Source organism: Eutrigla gurnardus, assembly GCF_963514095.1.
Source record: "Eutrigla gurnardus genome assembly, chromosome: 6".
NCBI lineage: Eukaryota > Metazoa > Chordata > Actinopteri > Perciformes > Triglidae > Eutrigla > Eutrigla gurnardus.
Window position 1 is genome coordinate 18,304,394 of NC_139920.1, and position 20,125 is coordinate 18,324,518.

The 20,125-nt window shown below is 40.4% G+C and overlaps 2 protein-coding genes across 2 annotated transcripts; one reads left to right on the plus strand and one right to left on the minus strand.

The window, feature by feature from the left end:
- The first annotated feature begins 536 nt into the window (after positions 1 to 536).
- ndufs7 (NADH:ubiquinone oxidoreductase core subunit S7) lies at positions 537 to 5,212 on the plus strand. Its single transcript, XM_084012489.1, has 8 exons — positions 537 to 617; positions 1,369 to 1,405; positions 2,071 to 2,142; positions 2,233 to 2,353; positions 3,457 to 3,636; positions 3,973 to 4,019; positions 4,556 to 4,644; positions 4,779 to 5,212. The coding sequence occupies exons 1-8, from the start codon at positions 602 to 604 to the stop codon at positions 4,874 to 4,876; spliced, it is 660 nt and encodes a 219-aa protein (XP_083868615.1). The 5' UTR covers positions 537 to 601; the 3' UTR covers positions 4,877 to 5,212.
- Positions 5,213 to 9,622: 4,410 nt separating this feature from the next.
- gamt (guanidinoacetate N-methyltransferase) lies at positions 9,623 to 14,218 on the minus strand. The gene is made up of 6 exons (XM_084011210.1): positions 13,933 to 14,218; positions 12,024 to 12,169; positions 11,824 to 11,887; positions 11,298 to 11,365; positions 10,960 to 11,070; positions 9,623 to 9,895 (listed from the first exon to the last, which is right to left on the minus strand). Exons 1-6 carry the CDS (start codon positions 14,108 to 14,110, stop codon positions 9,755 to 9,757), a joined length of 708 nt encoding a protein of 235 aa, XP_083867336.1. The 5' UTR covers positions 14,111 to 14,218; the 3' UTR covers positions 9,623 to 9,754.
- Between the last annotated feature and the right edge of the window lie 5,907 nt (positions 14,219 to 20,125).

Consider the following 20,125-nt stretch of genomic DNA (forward strand, 5'->3'; position numbering starts at 1 on the left):
ACACACACACACACACACACACATCCACATGGTGTTTCTTGGGAGTTTTAACACCCCAAGAACATGTTTACCTACGATAATATTATATTTGGTGTCTCTTAAAGCTGATCCTGACATTTTATTATTCTGAATCTATATTCACTTATTTGTTTTGTTTTTTTTTACAATTAACATAAAATAATATATTGACTAAATTGATGTCGGCTAAACGTTTTTTTAAAGACAAAAATAGCCAAGAAAAACATAATAAATAATTAATAATAAAACATACAAAACATATTACAATATGTTCAACCAATTATGTGATCTGGGAATTAGTGTATTGCTGGACTTGTGTGACCTCATTATTTATCAAATGGGTTCTGTCTACATCCAGTTTTACTTTCTCTGAACAGCGTTTCGTGTGTTTAAATAGTGATTGAATGGATATGTTCTGACCCTGATATGTTCAGGGCTTCGGTGGAGTCTAAAGACGGAGATAGATCCTTAACCTGCTATGGTTTTACTGTGATAAAGTGGTTGGCGACGTCACAGCAGCGCCCTCAGCAGCTCGAGCTCATACACGCACCGGAAGCAGTCTGACGTAACGAGAATCTCAAAGATGGCGGCGTTAGCTGGTAAGTGATGTTTTGATTAAACTTACTCGCTTTTACTAAATATTACAGCGTTTTAGACTTATGATATTTACATCATATGAGCAGTTATGCACATAAAGGTGCACCACCAGGTGTTTTGACTGTGTCGGTTATCGGATCTGTCACTTTAAGTGAATGCGCACGCTGACCTTGCTCCGTCTGCGTTAGCATGTCGGCTAATCAGGTTAGCGTTTACGGGTCAATACGAACTTCAGCTGCAATTCCGGTCACCTAACGACACATATGCTCTTTAAACTAACTGCAGTGTGTGTCATTTTAATGAACGTGTATCTACACCACCACTGCACAAACGTACCGTATATGTCGTCAGAAGCAGCGCCTGTCATTCGCTATGGAAAACGTCAAACGAACCCCCACTTAAAAACTGCCAGTTTGGGATTCACATCTGAATCTGCGAACATTATATTGCGTGAAGTGTCACTTAAGCGGTTTCATAAATGTCCGGGGACTATAAGCTCCAAATCGGCATGCTTTAAACAGACCGAGCAGAACTTTATACAGTAAAAACGATCCGACTGTACTGAACATTACACTTGTAGTGTAGCTTTAGCATTCAGATATGATATTTACATTAAACTGAGGGCACCGGGGTTCATTATCACTGTTGGGCTGCTTGGTAGCAAAATACTGATTATTGTGAAAGCTGTTAAAACACATTATGTAGTTATCACTTTTAGTTTGTGTGATTAATTAATATATTTTAATTTTGCAGCGCCTCGCCTGGCCATGTTCGGCTGCTTCTCAACGAGGTAAGAACCTTCTATTCCTGTATCTCTTTTCAAAACGTAATTAAATCCAGCTGTGTTATGCAGGTTCTACCGCTGCTTAAGTATTGCACTCTTTACAGTGGTGGAGGTGGTATTTCATACCCACATAAACACATTAATTACTCAGGTATTGTACAAGTTCAACTAACTGATTTCCACCTCAGTAGGCAGTTATTGCTAAGTGGAATATCCCCCAGATTTATATTTATTTGCCACATCACACAGTGTCAAGTAATACTGATAAGTAGTAGTAGTTTTTTTGTTTGTTTTTTTTGTCAATTCCTCTGTTATTTGTTGAGGTCAGGTTATTTCTTATTGAAGATAATAGTTAGTGGAAACTGTGGGCTGTGCAGTGTTGTTTTTGGCAGCAGTCTGTATGTTCTTCAGGGGAACAGTCAATCCTTTAAAGCATCTTCAGGTTTAGGAAGCAACATCCCATAATAAAATCTACCCATCTGTCCATCTCACGCTTTATTTTGAAATAGTCAAATTTCAAAACCAGTATTAAATGATTGCCCTCTTGTGGAATTGATTGTTTTGGGGCTTCCATTGAATGATGCATGTTCTGATTACCAGATTGCAACATTAGGTTTACCATTACCTCTTGGTTCATTCAATTAATTGCCGTTTGATTAATTTCTTCCCAGGCCTATTTCAGTATTTGCTGTTCATCAGAGGAGTCTGCTGAACAATGCAAAAAGCGAGAATACCACTACAAGGTATACTCTGGTGTAAATCTCAGAATGGAGAGGAGACTCTTAGTAAACATACCCCACGTGGTAAAGATCCCCTTCGTCCTTCTGTTGCAGTTTGGTTCCGGTCCGAGAGAAAAGCACAGCAGTGGCAGCAGCCAAACCAGCAGCCGTTGCCAGCAGCAAAGGGGAGTATGTCATCACTAAGCTGGATGACTTGGTTAACTGGGCCCGCAGGGTGAGTACTAGGGGTCGATATAGTATGTAGATCATCAAGAGTGAATTGTAACAGTCTTTTAGCTGCCTATTGTGGTAGAGAAGTCAAAAATAGAGCCTGGTTTAAAAAAAATAGGCCTCCAGGAATTATCTCCAGGATTTTTAAATGAATTTATACGGGGAAACTTGATATGATAATAATAATCTCATTTAAGATAATTTTTCACTAAAAGAATGTCAACATACAATCAATACAAATACAAAAAGTGTCAAGTGAAACCAGTATAGCATACAAGTTTATTGGGATAATATCATGAATCACAATTATATGGGTCAAGCTAATTACATTTTCATATCCTCCCATGCCTAGTGAAGAGATGAAAGGATGTGGGTTGTGTGAACGCCCACATATGTGGAGTGAAGTGATTGCAGTGTTGTTTCTGTGTGTAACTGTTTGGTGTTGGGCTAAAACGCGGTCGGTGCTGTTGCCTTTTGTAGATCGATCTCTTTCACTTAAATTTCCAATGTTCCATCTTTAAGGCATCTGAAGGTTCATCTTCCTGAACCTTCTAACTGCACAGTAAACCGTACATTTATACCAGGATTTAAGGCAATACTTACAGAGGCAGCTACGCATGTAAGTCATTTGAGTTGAATACCAATGAGTGTGTTCATCAGCTGTACTGGAGGTCTGATAGTCACACTTTTTATATTTTCAAGGGAACTAAACTTGAATGAAAGAGGCACTGAGCAGCTAGAGAGTTACCTGCAAACACAGCAGAACAATGTAGTGTAGCAACAAGGAACATCTTAAAAATCTTGGCTAATGTGCAGTTATGGGTTTATTTACTTCACACCACAAAGCCTCAATAAAAAATAGCTATTTTCTATTCTATTTTCCTTTTCTATTCCAAAGAATCAATCTAAAACAAAGGACCCATTTCACAATCTGACAATCTGCCAAATGTCAACAGAGAGAATAATGTCTATCCAGTACATTGACACTGTATTGTTGTATTGATTTGTCTCTACATGTGCTCCCTGCTGGTCTTGACCCTGGTCAATGAGTACCTGTGCTAATGTTTTAATAATATGAGACTCATCACTGCTCTGCTGCTCTCTCAGAGCTCTCTGTGGCCTATGACCTTTGGGCTGGCGTGCTGCGCGGTGGAGATGATGCACATGGCGGCGCCTCGTTACGACATGGACCGCTTCGGTGTGGTGTTCAGAGCGAGTCCCCGACAGTCTGATGTCATGATCGTGGCAGGAACGCTGACCAATAAGATGGCCCCGGCACTGCGGAAGGTGATGGAGGGAAAGGGTGGGATGCAACCACAGAGGGTTAATAATACGAGAGCAGCAGCATCTTGTTTGATTCAGGGCTGAGAAATGCAGGAATAAAGAAGAATAAACCGTCTTCTTTGCACTGCTCAAATACATTGTCTGCTGCTCTCTCTGTCGTTTCTGTCTGCAGGATGGCAGCGCTGAGAACAGTATAGCTGTTTAAATGCTAGCTGGATTATGACCAGCCTTTGGCTGGATCGGTAGACTGGCATGAAGCTTTCTTCCAGCTGGAAGGATGGATTAGTTCTGAGTCAGACATTATCTAAGAGTGACTGAACGGCGTTCTCTTTCCAACAGGTGTACGACCAGATGCCTGAGCCGAGATACGTCATTTCCATGGGGAGGTAAGTTAACAGCAGTGAGTCATCCGTTGTCTATTCTGTATCCATGAAGTCTCCAAAGCTGATGTGATACCAACATGTACCGTGTTTCTGAATGTTCAGCTCTGCTCTGATTTAATTCATTTTTCTGCCACTCTTCTTCATTTTGCTTTATGACCACAGCCGTTTACATGAAATGTAAACGGTTGTATTTGACTCATTCTTGGTTGGTTCCTTGTGTCATGGTGTGCTGCAAGTCAAATGTCTTTGCACGTACAGGTGTCTAATTCCTATGTATTGGTTTAGAATTAGGATATAATCTGTTGCTGCACGTGTTTTAATGACTAAATAAGTCATCGTCGTATTTAAAGCTTTATTATCTGATTTCTTTTTTCTTTCTTTTTTTAATGATACCCGTAATTGTTTTTTATTCCTGGTTATTATTGGGTTTTTATTCTGTTTTGCTGATCGTGTTGTTCTAGTGTTTCTTGTTCTGATGTCTCAATGAGAGTGTCTGTCTGGTTAAATAAAGATGAAATAAACAAACATTTTCTTTCCAGCTGTGCTAATGGAGGAGGCTACTACCACTACTCCTATGCTGTCGTCAGAGGTTGTGACCGAATCATACCGGTGGACATTTACGTTCCAGGTAAACCTTACTGCCCTATATGGAAACGATGAAATGTACAAATTCTTCTAAAAGGCCAATCACTGCAAGCAGTGAGTCAACGTATCCACCAAACTACAGTAAGAGTTGCTCTGTTTGCCCCCACCTGTCCTCAGGTTGTCCCCCCACTGCAGAAGCCCTCCTCTATGGGACTTTACAGCTGCAGAAGAAAATCAAACGTGAGAAGAAGTTGAGGATCTGGTATCGGAAGTGAATGTGTTATGTCTGCGTTTGTATTTGGTATGTAAATGTTGTATTTCAGGCTTCATTTGGAGCGCGGCTCCTCCTCCACGTAGTGCTGCAGGAACAAATCTCAATAAAACCGTTATTGCATTACGTTACACACGGTGCACTGCCGTTTATTTTCAACCAAGCAGCAGCAGTCACTCTCTTCAGCTTGTCTGCTACTCTAGTTCAGTATTTATATGCAGATGTCTTTCTGTAACAGCAAAAACATATTCACGTAGTCATATAGGTTGTTGAAGATGAGAACATTCATCCTGTATTATCTTAAATATTGTTTTGAATAAACTGGGCTCACATGAAAATACATGATTTTAACGGCTGGTGTGTCATTCTTTCCACTGTGACCACTAAAGCCAAGTTTAAACCACAAGGTGGCTCCTGTGATCACCGGCTGACCTTCACTGCTCTGTTTCAGCACTAGTGGTTAAAGACACATCAACACAATTTTACTATCTTTGCCGTTATTTAACTCCGAAGTCATGGTTGGCTAAAACGCTACACAAATCCACAGTTGAATACCAGAGCACCGAGTCACGGGTTTGTATATTCAACTCAAACTAAATCAGCTGCTATAAGTGCATGCAGAGAGAAAGCAGCGTTGCTTTTAAGCGTCAAACTCCCAGTTTCAGTTGTATGTGCTGTTGACGGGTTCTTGAGTGAGATGTTTCATTCCTTTTTATTTTATCGTGCGTGCGTGTGCGTGTGTGTGTGTACATTAAAATGCATCAATGAGGCAGCAGTCATGCAGTTTTTTTAATGAATTTCAGTATGGTTGACTGATGCTGGTCTGTAGTGGGTAGCACGGTCCCCTCACAGTGAGAGGGTCCTGGGTTCCATTCCCCATTCAGGTTCTTTCTGTGTGGAGTTTGCATGTTCCCCCCTCGTGTGACCGTGGGTTCTCTGGCTTTTACCTGTCTGTCTCTACATGTCAGTCCTGTGATAGACAGGTTACCTGTCTGTCTCTACATGTCAGTCCTGTGATAGACAGGTTACCTGTCTGTCTCTACATGTCAGCCCTGTGATAGACTGGTTACCCGTCTGTCTCTACATGTCAGCCCTGTGACAGACTGGTTACCTGTCTGTCTCTACATGTCAGCCCTGTGATAGACTGGTTACCTGTCTGTCTCTACATGTCGGCCCTGTGATAGACTGGTTACCTGTCTGTCTCTACATGTCAGCCCTGTGATTGACTGGTTACCTGTCTGTCTCTACATGTCGGCCCTGTGACAGACTGGTTACCTGTCTGTCTCTACATGTCGGCCCTGTGACAGACTGGTTACCTGTCTGTCTCTACATGTCTCCCTGTGATAGACTGGTTACCTGTCTGTCTCTACATGTCGGCCCTGTGACAGACTGGTTACCTGTCTGTCTCTACATGTCGACCCTGTGACAGACTGGTTACCTGTCTGTCTCTACATGTCGGCCCTGTGATAGACTGGTTACCTGTCTGTCTCTACATGTCGGCCCTGTGATAGACTGGTTACCTGTCTGTCTCTACATGTCAGCCCTGTGATAGACTGGTTACCTGTCTGTCTCTACATGTCGGCCCTGTGACAGACTGGTTACCTGTCTGTCTCTACATGTCGGCCCTGTGATAGACTGGTTACCTGTCTGTCTCTACATGTCAGCCCTGTGATAGACTGGTGACCTGTCTGTCTCTACATGTCGGCCCTGTGATAGACTGGTTACCTGTCTGTCTCTACATGTCGGCCCTGTGATAGACTGGTTACCTGTCTGTCTCTACATGTCGGCCCTGTGATAGACTGGTTACCTGTCTGTCTCTACATGTCGGCCCTGTGACAGACTGGTTACCTGTCTGTCTCTACATGTCGGCCCTGTGACAGACTGGTTACCTGTCTGTCTCTACATGTCGGCCCTGTGATAGACTGGTTACCTGTCTGTCTCTACATGTCGGCCCTGTGATAGACTGGTTACCTGTCTGTCTCTACATGTCGGCCCTGTGATAGACTGGTTACCTGTCTGTCTCTACATGTCGGCCCTGTGATAGACTGGTTACCTGTCTGTCTCTACATGTCGGCCCTGTGACAGACTGGTTACCTGTCTGTCTCTACATGTCAGCCCTGTGATAGACTGGTTACCTGTCTGTCTCTACATGTCAGCCCTGTGATAGACTGGTTACCTGTCCAGGGTGTACCCACCCCTTCGCCCAATGACAGCTGGGATCAGCTCGGATATTTTTGCAGGTAAAAAAACAACCTTTTTTTATTCTTTCTTTTTATTCATAGTTTATATTTCTTTCCTACAACGCCCCGTATTTGGGGAACATCTTTTCTTATACGAATATATCTGAGAATTTCTGAAGACAGTGGTTCCCTAAAAACAAGCGTTACGTCGAAGAGTCAAAACCACAAATGACTGAACCAAAATAAGTGAAATATCTACAGTGGAAACGTAAATACATGTTTTTAAAAATATCACAACAAAAGATATTTTTAAAAACATATTTCTATAAGCCCCATCCCTGCAGGTTACTATGTAAGGTCTGGACCTACTTATCTATGCTACTATTTTCATGATCAATTCTTTGTTTTCTCTATAAGAATGAAACATGATTAGAATTGAAATACTATAGAATTTCCCACGCCCCAGAAGGCATCTTCACATCCCTTGTTTTACCCCACCTATAAGTATAAAACCTAAAACAAAAAAACAATACCTCACATTTGAGAAGCTGAAACCAGAGAATATTTGGATAATTTGCCTGAGAAATGCTTCGGTTTCAGCTTGCCCTCTTGGCTCTAAGTTCTGCCTCCTCACAGTCCTCTGAGTAAAATGTAAAAATATAACCGTCATGTGTTCATGATTCAGATCTGAGATCTGCCAGCTGCTGTAGTTTCCCACCTGACTGCAGCCTGGTGTTGCATCATCCCTCCATGTAATGATTCATGTGTCCTCACCAGGTGGTGACTTATTCCCAGTGTTGAGATAACATACTGTTATCTTTGTCCACAAATGAAAGCATACTGTGCGTTGTACTCGTGTCCATCTGGTGTCCCTCCCAGTGGACCATATAACGGCTAATGTATTGTTTCATTAGGTTTTTCATTATGCAACCCTTATTAGCAGGATATCAGTGTGTTATGCAACTATGCATATCGTCAGTATAATTCTCTCTTCAAAGGTGTATCGTAAACGAAGTACAATTAAAGATTTTTGTAAATGAACCTGCTCAGTTTTCTCAGAATGTATCACTTTTAGGTATATAGTCATTTCAAAAAACTTCACACTAAATTTGGAAAAGTTCACTCCTGATCAATGGTGGTATGTATCTAGGTAAATCGATTAAATAATATACATTTGCATACTTGTACATACTACAACTTAGTGGGAAATATTGTACTTTCTACTCCCCTATAGTTATTTGAATTGTTTACCTAAAAACACTGCCCCCTAAATAAAAGTCACCACCTGGGTTTAACTAAGCAAATAGGTAACGGCCTTCCATTGGATAATTACTGCAGTACCGGTAATTCCAGTGACTGTTCCGACTTCACCTCGACTCTGCGTAGCCTGACTCACATGCCCTGGTTTTTCCATCAATGGATTTCTTCTTCCCTGATGGCATCGGGCACATTCCTCGATGACAATACCAGGATTCATCGGGCTGGATTGGCCACCAGACTCCAGACCTGAACCCCTTTGAGAACCTTTCAGATGTCCTGTAGAAGACAGGAAGAGTCCAACTCTCCCAGCATTAATACTGTGAGGGAAGTTTATCTATACCCGATTCCCTCAGTGTAAGATTAATACATATCATTGTATGAATAGGTTCACATTTAATCTGGGTTATTAAGCGTCTGCTTCTCCAGGCGAGGCAACGTGTCTCTCAGGGCCGAACACAAAGTTCTTGCCATTAACCGAGACATTACAGACGCCGTGGCAGCTTCGGCTTTTATGTTTTCCCAGGAGGGACAGGAGGCAGAATTAGGGTTGGCACTGCACTGTTGTACTGCTCAAACCTTGATTCTCACGATGGCCATCGAGCATCTACTATCTCTGGAGGGCTCTTTGCCTCGACTCATACATATTTCCATAACAAATACAAGATCTTGGCAAAAAACGAACGCAACTCTTGACAGAAATGTTGTGACATTGCAGAAGCTTATCGAAACAATGCGGAGGAGGTCCAATGAAATATAAGTGTCTTTTTTTTTTAACTAAGCAGTGTATAATAGGATGTAATACTGTACTTAGAATCTACCTGGTAGTAAACAAAGTATATCTACGTTGGTTCCACAAATTACAACAATATAAAACATGTATTCAGGAGTGAAAGAGAACAATATTCTATAATAATAGAAGACTGGGAAAGGAGCCATTCTGCACAATGTGTACTTTTACATTAAGTTTATTCTGCTAATGATACTTTTGTACTTTGTCAGGACTTGTATTGAGTGATGTTAGCCTATGATATGCTTTAACTTAAGTAAAGGGTCTGCATACTTGCAGGACCTAAAACAGATGAGCTCCAGTTGGGTGTAAATGCATGTTTGGTGGTTTCATATTGTTTCAGTCTGCTGCTGACTTATATATTTTCTGCTGTGGAGAGTAAAATGTATCTGCACTGATAAAGAACTGATGGTTTGCACTGAGTAACAAACCATCAACTCAAGTCTGTAAATAGCCTGAACGTTGGAAAAAAAATCACACAGGAAAAGAAACTAATAATAATAATAAATATGAGCACCTGTAATATGAGTTGGGACGGAATTGTGTTTATTGAAATATGGCACAGTAAAAGTAAACAGAAGGGGGGGTTGGGAAGGTCACATGAGAAGGCACATTAGTGTTAAAAAAAAGAAGGTTGCAGCGCCGTCTTTGGACTTTATTCCTTGACGATGGTTGGAGTTATCATCTTATTGAAGGAATAGTATTTGCATTCGGTTGGTGGTGCAATGTCCATCGTGGTGGTGCTAATCTTCTCCTTCTTGAAGCCGGCTTCGAGCAGATGAGGCACCTGGCTCTCCTGAAAATCATTAACAGACATAGTTGATCAACGTAAGGCGGCTTGCTGGCTTTATCAGGCCCTTCAGCCTGATCCTGTTTATCACTGACCCTGATATTATCGCAGCATGGAATTCAGGTTGCACTCCGCTCAACCCTGATGGAGGCCGGCGCGCACACACACACACACACATGATGATGATGAATTTACAGATCCTACAAGTACTGATAGGCCTATGTATTATTAATGTCAGTATTCAGTTACTTGCCCCCTTTTATTTCTACTTATAAAATAGATGGCAAGATACTGTATTTTCCTGCAACATGTATCTAAAATTTTCCATTGAAACCAAACTTATGACATTTTTATTGCTAGGAGACTAGTGTTAGAAGTAAATTCGATGTCCCCATTCTACACGACATACTCATTTTAAACAGGTTCTATGTATGTGATGTGTTCATATTAATAAGCAGTCCGTATGCATATTAAAAATACTAAAACTAAAAAAAAAATATAATGATAAAATATATCATAATAATAATACAAAAGGATGTTTTTGTTGGCAGAGATGGAGACTGTTTTTCCACAATGCACGGCACACGGGAAATGTAGGAACTAATCACACCTGCATAACATTACAAACAATTGCAAATGTTGGAAAAACAGCTCCAGAACATTCTTAGAAAAAAATAATAAAATATTTGGAAAATACATTTAAATGGCAATAACCCTTTCAGTGTAATTGTCCAACAGTGCAAATATTGGATCATTTCCCATAATAATAGAAAATATTTTGATTAATTTGTGCAAAAAAACAACTCACTATAAGGAAAAGTTTTAAGTTCATACTGTATACACCTTGTTTGTCTTATGGAGTCAGGACACATGAAATGTTTTGGCTGCATCATAAATGCTTCACCCCTTTTCATTTCCCCTAAAGCGCCCAACATGTGGTGACTTCACGTCCACAAAGATTGGATGGTAACTAAGAAAACAATGCAGTAACACACAAGTTTTTTACAGTTTTAGATGAGATAAATGGCTTCAGATCCCTTTTCCATGAGGGCACAATGACGGTGACCCACCTCAAACATCTTCTCGATGTTGTCGTATTTGGTCTTGAGCAGCTCGCCCCAGGAGGTCAGGTTGCAGTAGGTGAGGACGCCGCCGGGCTTCAGCATCCTGTGAGCGTGACTCTGCAGAGACACACAGACCGGTCATTCAGGCCTTCAGCCCTGTCGGGACACGACCCGAGGAGGACTACAGTATGTGCACCACAATATCTTTACACCACTGTTTATTTACGCAATGTCTTTAATCCAATTTAATGCAAACAATTCCAAGAATGAAGCGATTATCCTCCTCCAGGATTTAAATGTGTTCAGGACTTTGTGAATGTTTAGTGAGGATTTTAATGACTTACCTTAATGAAGTCAAACTGGTGAGTGTGCCATTTGTCCTCTGACAGAGGGTATGTGTCATAAAGGATACCTGAGAGAGGAAGGACACAGTGTTAGCAGAATGATTGAAACACTGATTGATACTGTGCCAAATGACTTGACAGATGAAAAGATATTGAGAAGCGAAGGAGTGGAAGGAAGGAGTGTGTTTATCTGTTCATCAAACACGTGATCTCAGACAGCAGTGGTTTAAGTGCGGAGGACACATGAATTATGCATCTTCAAACTGCCTTTCAGCTTCAGACTTTTACCCTAATGTGATGGCTGATACTCGAGTGTAAAGAGATTAAATGGTTTGGCAATTTTGTGGTTGTGTTTAAAAAAAAAAAAAAAAAAAAAAGAGGCTTGGTTCACTAATTTCTTTTGATTTGTACCAACCGTCTGCTTCATTTCCCTAAAACACAGTGAGCTTGAAACTCAGGACTCTGAGAACTGGGGAATATCTCCACGAGTGATGAAAGTTTCCCCACGTCTGGTTAGATTTCTTACCATCAAAGTGGTTGTCCGGAAGGGTGGGAACAACGTCCTCCCAAAGGCCCTTCAGAGGGACGACCTGCAATAACAAACACAGATTTGAGGCCAGTAACGAGGAAACTAGACATGCGAGCTGAGCATGCAGTCGCGGTTGTAACTGATTCATCTGGGATAAAGAATAAAGGCAGATAATATCGGCGGTTGGCGCTACTGACCTTGTGTGGCTGAGACTTGGCCCAGTTCTCCAGTCTGGCGAAGACACCGTCGTTGCACTCGATGATCCAGTGCTCCTCAATGGGGTACGACTCCAGTTTAGTGGCAGCGATGGCCATGCCGAAACCGATCTCCAGGACCCGACCGCCTACAGCACAGAACAACACGATACAAATCAGAAAATAGGAATATCTGCTGAAGCTTATCAACGGCTCAGAGATTGGACGTTTACTCTGAATGTCCTTGGATGGCTCGGGTGCTGCGATACCATGTATCTCCCTACCTTTTTGACACAACTGCTGAATGTCTATGAAACACTGTGACATTCAGTTTCCATCCAAGGTTAATAATTATTATATGAATTATCAGGCATTCAGTTGGCCACAAGTCAAGTTAGGTGACACAACCCTGCAAGTAACAAAGCCGGTTGTTTGGGCTCAGTGACATAGTCAGTGATTTTTGAGTTCACGGTTTGAGATCCCTCCGTTGGGTGTGGAGGGAAAACCAGTTGGTTGTAACATGTGGTTGGACAGAAAGGGCAAAAGGGTCTTCTCCTTTCAGGGAGGTATATAAATAGATGAGGAGTAAAGGCTATTTGTTGTTGCTTGACCCCGTCATGATGATTTACTGAGCCGTTAAACAGCAGCTCAGTGTAATATTCACTTTCTAATTTCATTCAATGTTTTCACTCAAAGAGAAGTGAGAGAAAACTGCATGGAGCTGGAAACTGCTGTTTAGGTCTACTACTGGTTAGTTTGTGCTTTTACGTGTGAATCTTTTATGCCGCTGTCTTGATTGAACTCCCTCAGAAGACACATTTTAAAATCTAAATGGGAGTTTCCAAGATAAACAAAGGTTAATTAAATATTAAAACATAAAGTTCAGGTAAGGCCACAGACACATTCAAATGTCTGCAGGCAAAAACATACACACCAGTTTAAATAGTCTTTTCATAAGTTGATAAGTTGGGTTTTCAATAATCAGTAAATGTTGAAACAATACATTTAAGCGGGCAATTAAGAATTAAAACGTTTAAATTGGTTGTTTGCAAATATGTTGTGAATATATGGTGTATGTTGATTTATAGAAGAAATCCCAACATGCACAATATATTTACACAAAAGTGGTAAGAAAATGTGTAAAAGTCCCAGTGAATCTACATTTGACACGTCTATATCTTAAAACAAACCCTTAATCTGCAAACAGTTAATTGCAAGAAAAGTTGTGTCCCAGGCGTCCCTTCCCACATGTCTGCAAGTGTGTGTGGTTCTGTGGTCTATTTTCACATAAAGAAGATGAGACGATGAGCAGGTTCCCCCATGGAGACATCTTGGCCAGTTCCCATGGGAAAAGAAACAGCTGCTGTAGTACAGCACAGCACTGAGCGCCATACTGCTCACACGTGTTCTCCACATCATTAACAAAATCAAACAGACGGTAGAAGATAATACATCATCACACTTAAAATAAAAATAGAGCAATATAATTGTAATAAATGCATTAAATATTTTTTTTTAATTGAAAGTTGGATTTGTTTTTCTAATAAATGTAAATGTATGAGTATAGTATTTTTTTTTAGCCCTTCACCTTTTTAAAACACAATTTCTTAATTTTGTGTACTGAAATATACAAGTATGCATGACGGCTACAGTTTAGTGCTTTTCTGTTTATTGAGGTTACAGATTATTCACCTGCAGCAACATTTTAAATGATAAAGTAAAATATGAATGCCACATAAATCCGTAGAAAAGGAATATCTCTAATTTACAACATTAACATACTTGTAAATCTCCCTCACCAATGGCTATTTTGGGTGCAGGAGCCCTTTTATTCGGACGCACAACCGCACATCAAACGAGTACGGTGTCCGATGCTGGACAACCGTCGCTTTTGTGAAATTACGACTTTTACCTTTTGAGGCCGCAACGGTCGACAGGGAGTGCATGTACGGGGTCTCCCAGCGTTCCATCACGGGTTTGCCCATGATCTCCAGGTGCGTGTCGGTCTCATTGTAGCCGGCGGAAGCGTCGTGCCAGGAGGCCTTGCAGTCCTCTCCCTTGCTGAATATGGGCTGAGCGGCGGTGCTCATTTTGTTTTGATAAGAAGGTGGCGGTTGTTTGTTTGTGGTGAACGGTTCGGCAGACCTGCGTCTCCACACAGAAGAGGGTGGAAAGCAGGAGGCTGCGCTTTATATCACACTCCGAAGTGCTGACTCTGCGTTGAGTCCGGCGTCAGGTCAAAGGCTCACACATTCCCAAGATCCAAGATCCTCCGTACAGACGAGGGTTTACTCAGAGGCAAATATCACATGTCAAACTATGAAGCAGTTTAAACACGTCACCATGGTTTTAGAGCACCTTACCATTAACCTGTTTTCTGACACTTAATTACGAAAACAACATGACCAGGTTTGCATTTCTACATTTACACCTTACTGATTATCTTTATTGTTTACATATCGTTTATTTTTACTTTATATGTGCTCTCTTTCCTGTTCTTTACTTTTACTGCTGCTCGACAATTTCCCTCTGGAAAAATATCTTGTCGTCAGAGATAAAAAAATAAAAAAATAAAAAAAAGACAGTTGCAATAACACTAGCACTCCATGCATGACTGTTGTTGTTGTTATTTGGACAATAGTGTACCTCGGTGGCATGGAGGCAGAATTGATGCCGTAAACTGCCACAAGGAATTTTGAGCACTAGGGGGCGTGCTTACTTGTGTTCACCTCAACCAACGCGTTGCTGTAACTTCAAATCGGATAAATAAGCGCAGGATCTTCTTACCTATCTTAAGTCAAGAAAGCCAATGATCCCAACACGTTGAAGTATTTTTTGGATTCATATTTGTCTATGAAGTTGAGTGATTGCTCACAAATTGCTCCAGGTTTGTCGTGCGAGTGATGACTCTTCTTCTTTAGCCACTGTGTTTCTTGTTTGACCTACAGCCTGAACTAGCAGCAGAGTGAGAGCTCTTTATTCTTATCTCGCTCTTTGAGTATAGACAGCTGAGGTTTCACTGGCCTTAATTCACACATGTACATTTGCTCCTCTTGCGTAACATAATTTTAGCAGCTATCAATGAACGGGATATACGTTGTGACAGGAAAAAAAAGAAAAAAATTTAATGTAAAAATATCCATTTATGAAATAAAAAGAGCTGTAAATAATTTGAAACAGGATGGCTTGTGCTAAATATGAACAGGAATGTGCAAATGTTCACAGTATAAAGAATATTTCCAATCGTGCAGAATAAACACTGTTAATGTAGCACATTGGATCAGTAGATAGGATAATGGTCTTAACTATTATTTGATTAATCTAGAAAATGAATGATAGATTCATTTATGTCATTTTTAGTGAAGACCTCATTGCAGGGATTTTAAGTGAGCATAAATTCCCTGATGATCACAGACTGTAATTATCTATGGGAGTAGATAATCATATTTCATTTTTCATCTTCCATGAACTTCGGCATTTCCTGTGTTTTTTGACTCTCTGCACAATGAGATGAAACGACAGTCAGAAATGGATCGTCTGATCATCTTCACAGCCCCTCTGCCCCGGTTTCCCATCATCCACTTCACTCCCATTAGGTGAAGCCGAGTGGGACCGGCTCCTCCGTGAGGGTCCTCATCATATCGCAGGTTTTCATCCACCTACTGCTCTTACGTGAGACCCTTCATCCACACTGCCTTTGAATAATACTTACTTCCACAGAAGCTCACATTCATGCAGCAACCACAGCACTCTGACACGGAAAACAATAAACCTACTCTTTTTTTTTTTTTTTGCAGTTCTCAAATGTTTTGATGTCACGGACCCCAAAAAGCCCATCAGAAACCTTTTGACGAGATTTTGCTGCAAGAAATGTCCCACTTTGGTAAATGTTGGTATTGAACTGCAGAATCACTTGGGTGGACGAGAGTAAAACCTACCTGGGATCATTTCCAGCGCTTACAGTACTTTCAAGGTTATCAATTATATTGTATGCATAACAGGACTTACAAAACATTAACAAGCTGCTAAACATTTGCACTACTGTAGCGACCACCAGGGACTATGAACCGGTCCAAGATCTGAACTAAAACCTAACGGTGAATGTGCCTTTGCTGGTATTTGGATCAGCTTTTCTCAATGACACAAATGAGCCTAATCAACCAATATTATAGAAAGACATACCAAATTATTAATACATTAATAAATACAACCCCACAAAACTACAATTCATTAAAACGGTTAAAAAAAACCCATCAAACCAGCATCATAAAAACAAACCAGGAATAAAATGAAAATTCTTGGAAGACCACTCTTCAACGTTAGAAGATGTTAATCTCTTCAGTTTAACATACTGCGTCTTTGTTACTTGGTCATGTGACCTGCTCCGTCACTGCTGCTTTGCTCTTTCACGGTTGCCCCCCCCTCCTCCCCATATATAAATCTGCTGCTTTCGGCATTTCTACACCAGGCTCACACTAATAGGAGAGTCCAGCTGTTAGGAATCAAAGGGCAGAAAAACTCTTTGACTTAATGACATCAACTCATTTCATTATCAGTCAGTTCAGAGTTCCGTTGTCTTTTAGGTGCCAAGAGAAGTTGAGATCTGCATGTTGTCGTTTTAGATAGAGCTGTTCAGTTCAGCGTAGTGCTGTAGTTTCAACTGCTAAATGTCACTAAGTTTTTTGTCATTATCTATGGATTTACTATTTTGCAGGTTTATGACTTATTGTATTGGATTTACAAACTACTTGCATATTTATTTAATATTTAATCATTAATATCATTAATTTCACAAAAATGTGCATTTTTAACAAGAACACACCATGTTCATCACTCATAAACTCACCATTAGTAAAAGTGGCAACCTGAGAGGAATGGCTTACTTTGATATACACATTTTTCAATCAAAATTCATCATATTACCCTTACAAAAACATACTGGCATTGTATATTTTAAAGATGTAATCAAAACTGTAATCCAGTAATCGTTAAAAAAGTAACTCTTATAGGATTACACATTTTCAAATGTAATCTGGTCTGATTATTTTTGATGACATAACCTGGATAACCATGGTTGCACCAGTGGTCTTCATAGGTCATAGGACAAATCCTTCTTTCAACCGCAGTTATTAAGATCCTTAAAGGTATTCAAGCATTTCTTAACTATAATATCTCAACACGAGGTCATGAGGTTTACTGTGAAAAAACAATCCTAACAATGCAAAGTAAGCCCCAACCTGTTCTACTACAAACACATTGAAACAAATGCTCCCATCCCATTTGAATATACGGCTCCTCCACCTCATGAGCAGTTTGAGGGGATCACAGGATGTTGTACACCTCCTCCACCAGTGTTGACCCCCAAGAGCTGCGTAGTCACGCTGCACACCCACGACTGCTACCCCCGACACGGGGACAACTCTGCTGTGCGGTTGTGAAGTTTGCAGATGACACTATACTGTCATCGGTGGATCACAGCGCTGAGACTTCATATAGACAGAAACAAGGTCAACGTCGATAAAAAACCAAGGAGCTGGTTGACACGCAGCCCGGTCCACATAAATGGAGCATTGGTCATCACACGTCTCCATCCTGGTTAAAAACAGCCCAGAAAAGCTTGAGCGTCAGTGATATTGATGAGAAGAGGTGCCCGCGGAGAGCTGAAAGCATATTAAAAGAAAGACAGCCACCCCAGTGACAGCCTGTTCACCCTGCTGCCGTCTAGCAAGAGATACAGACGTGTCAGCCATCACACCACCAGACTTCAGAGCAAGTCCTTTCCTCAGTTACTCTCCACTTATACGCCATTAGTTGGTCACACTTCAGTGTGTATGTTTCCATGATTATACACTGCTGTGTAGATCACACAACCTACAGAAAGTTTAACTCATTTGATATAAAAAAAACATTAGTTTATATTGCTCTGTCAAATCATATTCAGAGTAAGCTATGGGATACCCTAAAATGTAAGACGTGTCATACACTGAACATTTATAGCAGAATATGTAGTTAAAGTGACTCCTACTCTCTTACCTGTAGTGCTATTTGTCAATCTGGATTGTTTTGGTACGAGTTGACTAATTTTGGAGATATCAGCCGTAGAGATAACTGCCCCAATAAAAGGGGTCTACATACAAGATACATTTGGGAAAACTCAACAGCAATGTCTCAAAGAAGTCATGACCTGGTTACTCAAAATAACCACTGACAGTGTGTCTACATTGAAAAATAGCACTACAGGTAAGAGGAAAAATGTATCTCTTATTCTGTCCCTTTAAGTCAGCATTTAGTGGTATTCACACAGCTAAACTGGCTTTTTTAGCTTCAGGCCTAATTTTAACAGTTTATCATGTATGCTTTGCAAAATAAATGGACTTTACAATATAACCATAGTTGCATTTTAATCTGTAGATCACTGTGTCACAGTGGATGAATAGTTTCAGAGATTTTCATCCCAGCTGAAAAGTCCCTGAAAAGTCTGAGATATGTATCCTGACATCTTTTATGGTACACTTCAGTTACATGGTTCCTATGAGTAACTATTAGTAAAGCAGGCATGTGGCAAACAACTGTTTTGGGCACAGTCTGTTGCCACGTTAACAACGACGATGTATATTCCTGGTTTTCCCAGTGGATTCGCTACTCGTGGCACATATGGATTTGGGAAATCTGCTGGATTGCTGTGCAGTTTCCAACAGGAAGAGGGCGCTGTTTTTATGTTTGTTTTTCAAATCCAACGGAGCTTTAACTCGAGAAATAATAAGTGCACTGGTGGAATGTAGTACTCTTTGAAGTAGTTTTACTTAACTTAAGTTTTTCCATTTGATACTTTTCAGAGTGAAATTTCAGAGCCAAATATTGTACTTGTTACTCCACTACATTTATTTGACAGATGTAGGTGCCAGACAGTTACTTTACATAAAAAAACACGATATGATGTACTGTACTAGGCTACTCATCTACACAGTAGTATACAAGGTACCTAAGATTGGCTCCCCATTGACAAACTACCTGCTAATGAAAAAAATGTTTAATGATATAATATTCTATAAAAAACACCATTCTAGAGATGTTTGCGTTTTATATTTTAAATGCATGTTGCTGATAATACTTTTGTTCTTGCACTGCTAGCTTTATGTTATTTTGACAATTGTGACTGATGATTTAAGAATGGCTTTCAACAGTCTTTCCATACAGACTGTTGTAAAGTTGCCTGTAGGTTGAATGCTCTCAGATCTGGGTTGAGCATATCACCTCACTGTGGTTCTTGATTGTAATTAAAGCAAATGACCTTCTGATTACAAGCATTGTATCTGTGTCACATGTTTCACCGGCTCACTACCAGACAGAATGAAGAGTATCAGTGGCTCCAAAACCAAATTTGACAATTACACCAAACTCAGCTCTGTAACCATGGAGTCTGCATTTCATTGCTTGTACTTTGAATGCAGATATTCCTGCGATTAATTTGTCTAACATACACGTGCTGCTGAGTGTGCAATGTACTAATGTGTGTAATCTTATATTATGTGTCCTGTCCTGTTTGTCTAGTTTGTTTAGTGACTGGTCTGTCACTGTGTGGGTGTTTTAAATGGGACCTGCCCAAACAATGATGAGAATTAATTAGCGTGAAAAACAAAAGCGTTCCTGTTTATGGTCATTTTTATACGTGAGAAGCTTGGATGTGACATTGTGGTTCAGTACTGGGTTTGAGTCATTTTTTTGTGAGAGTATATAGGCTATCTTGTTAATTGGTGATAAAATTTGAATGATCCTCATGGAAAAACAAGTTAATGCAGAAGCAATGCCTGAAAGATGTTATTTCATCACATCACATTATGTGTCACCTCTGTACATTTGCATTTAATGATTTAAATGTCACCAGCTAATGCTTGTCACTTTACTTGTGTAGCATTTGATCAACTCAGCCAAAGAGTGGCTGGTGTGATCATCTCAATCATCGGCAACCGAACTATAATGGCTGGATGAGAAGGATATTTGTTGTGCATGTAAATAGGAGGACGCCCTTTGATTTAACACCCTGGGATGCACTTTATGACCTTTCTTTTAGGCTGCAAGCTAAACCTACAATTATGAAATATAAG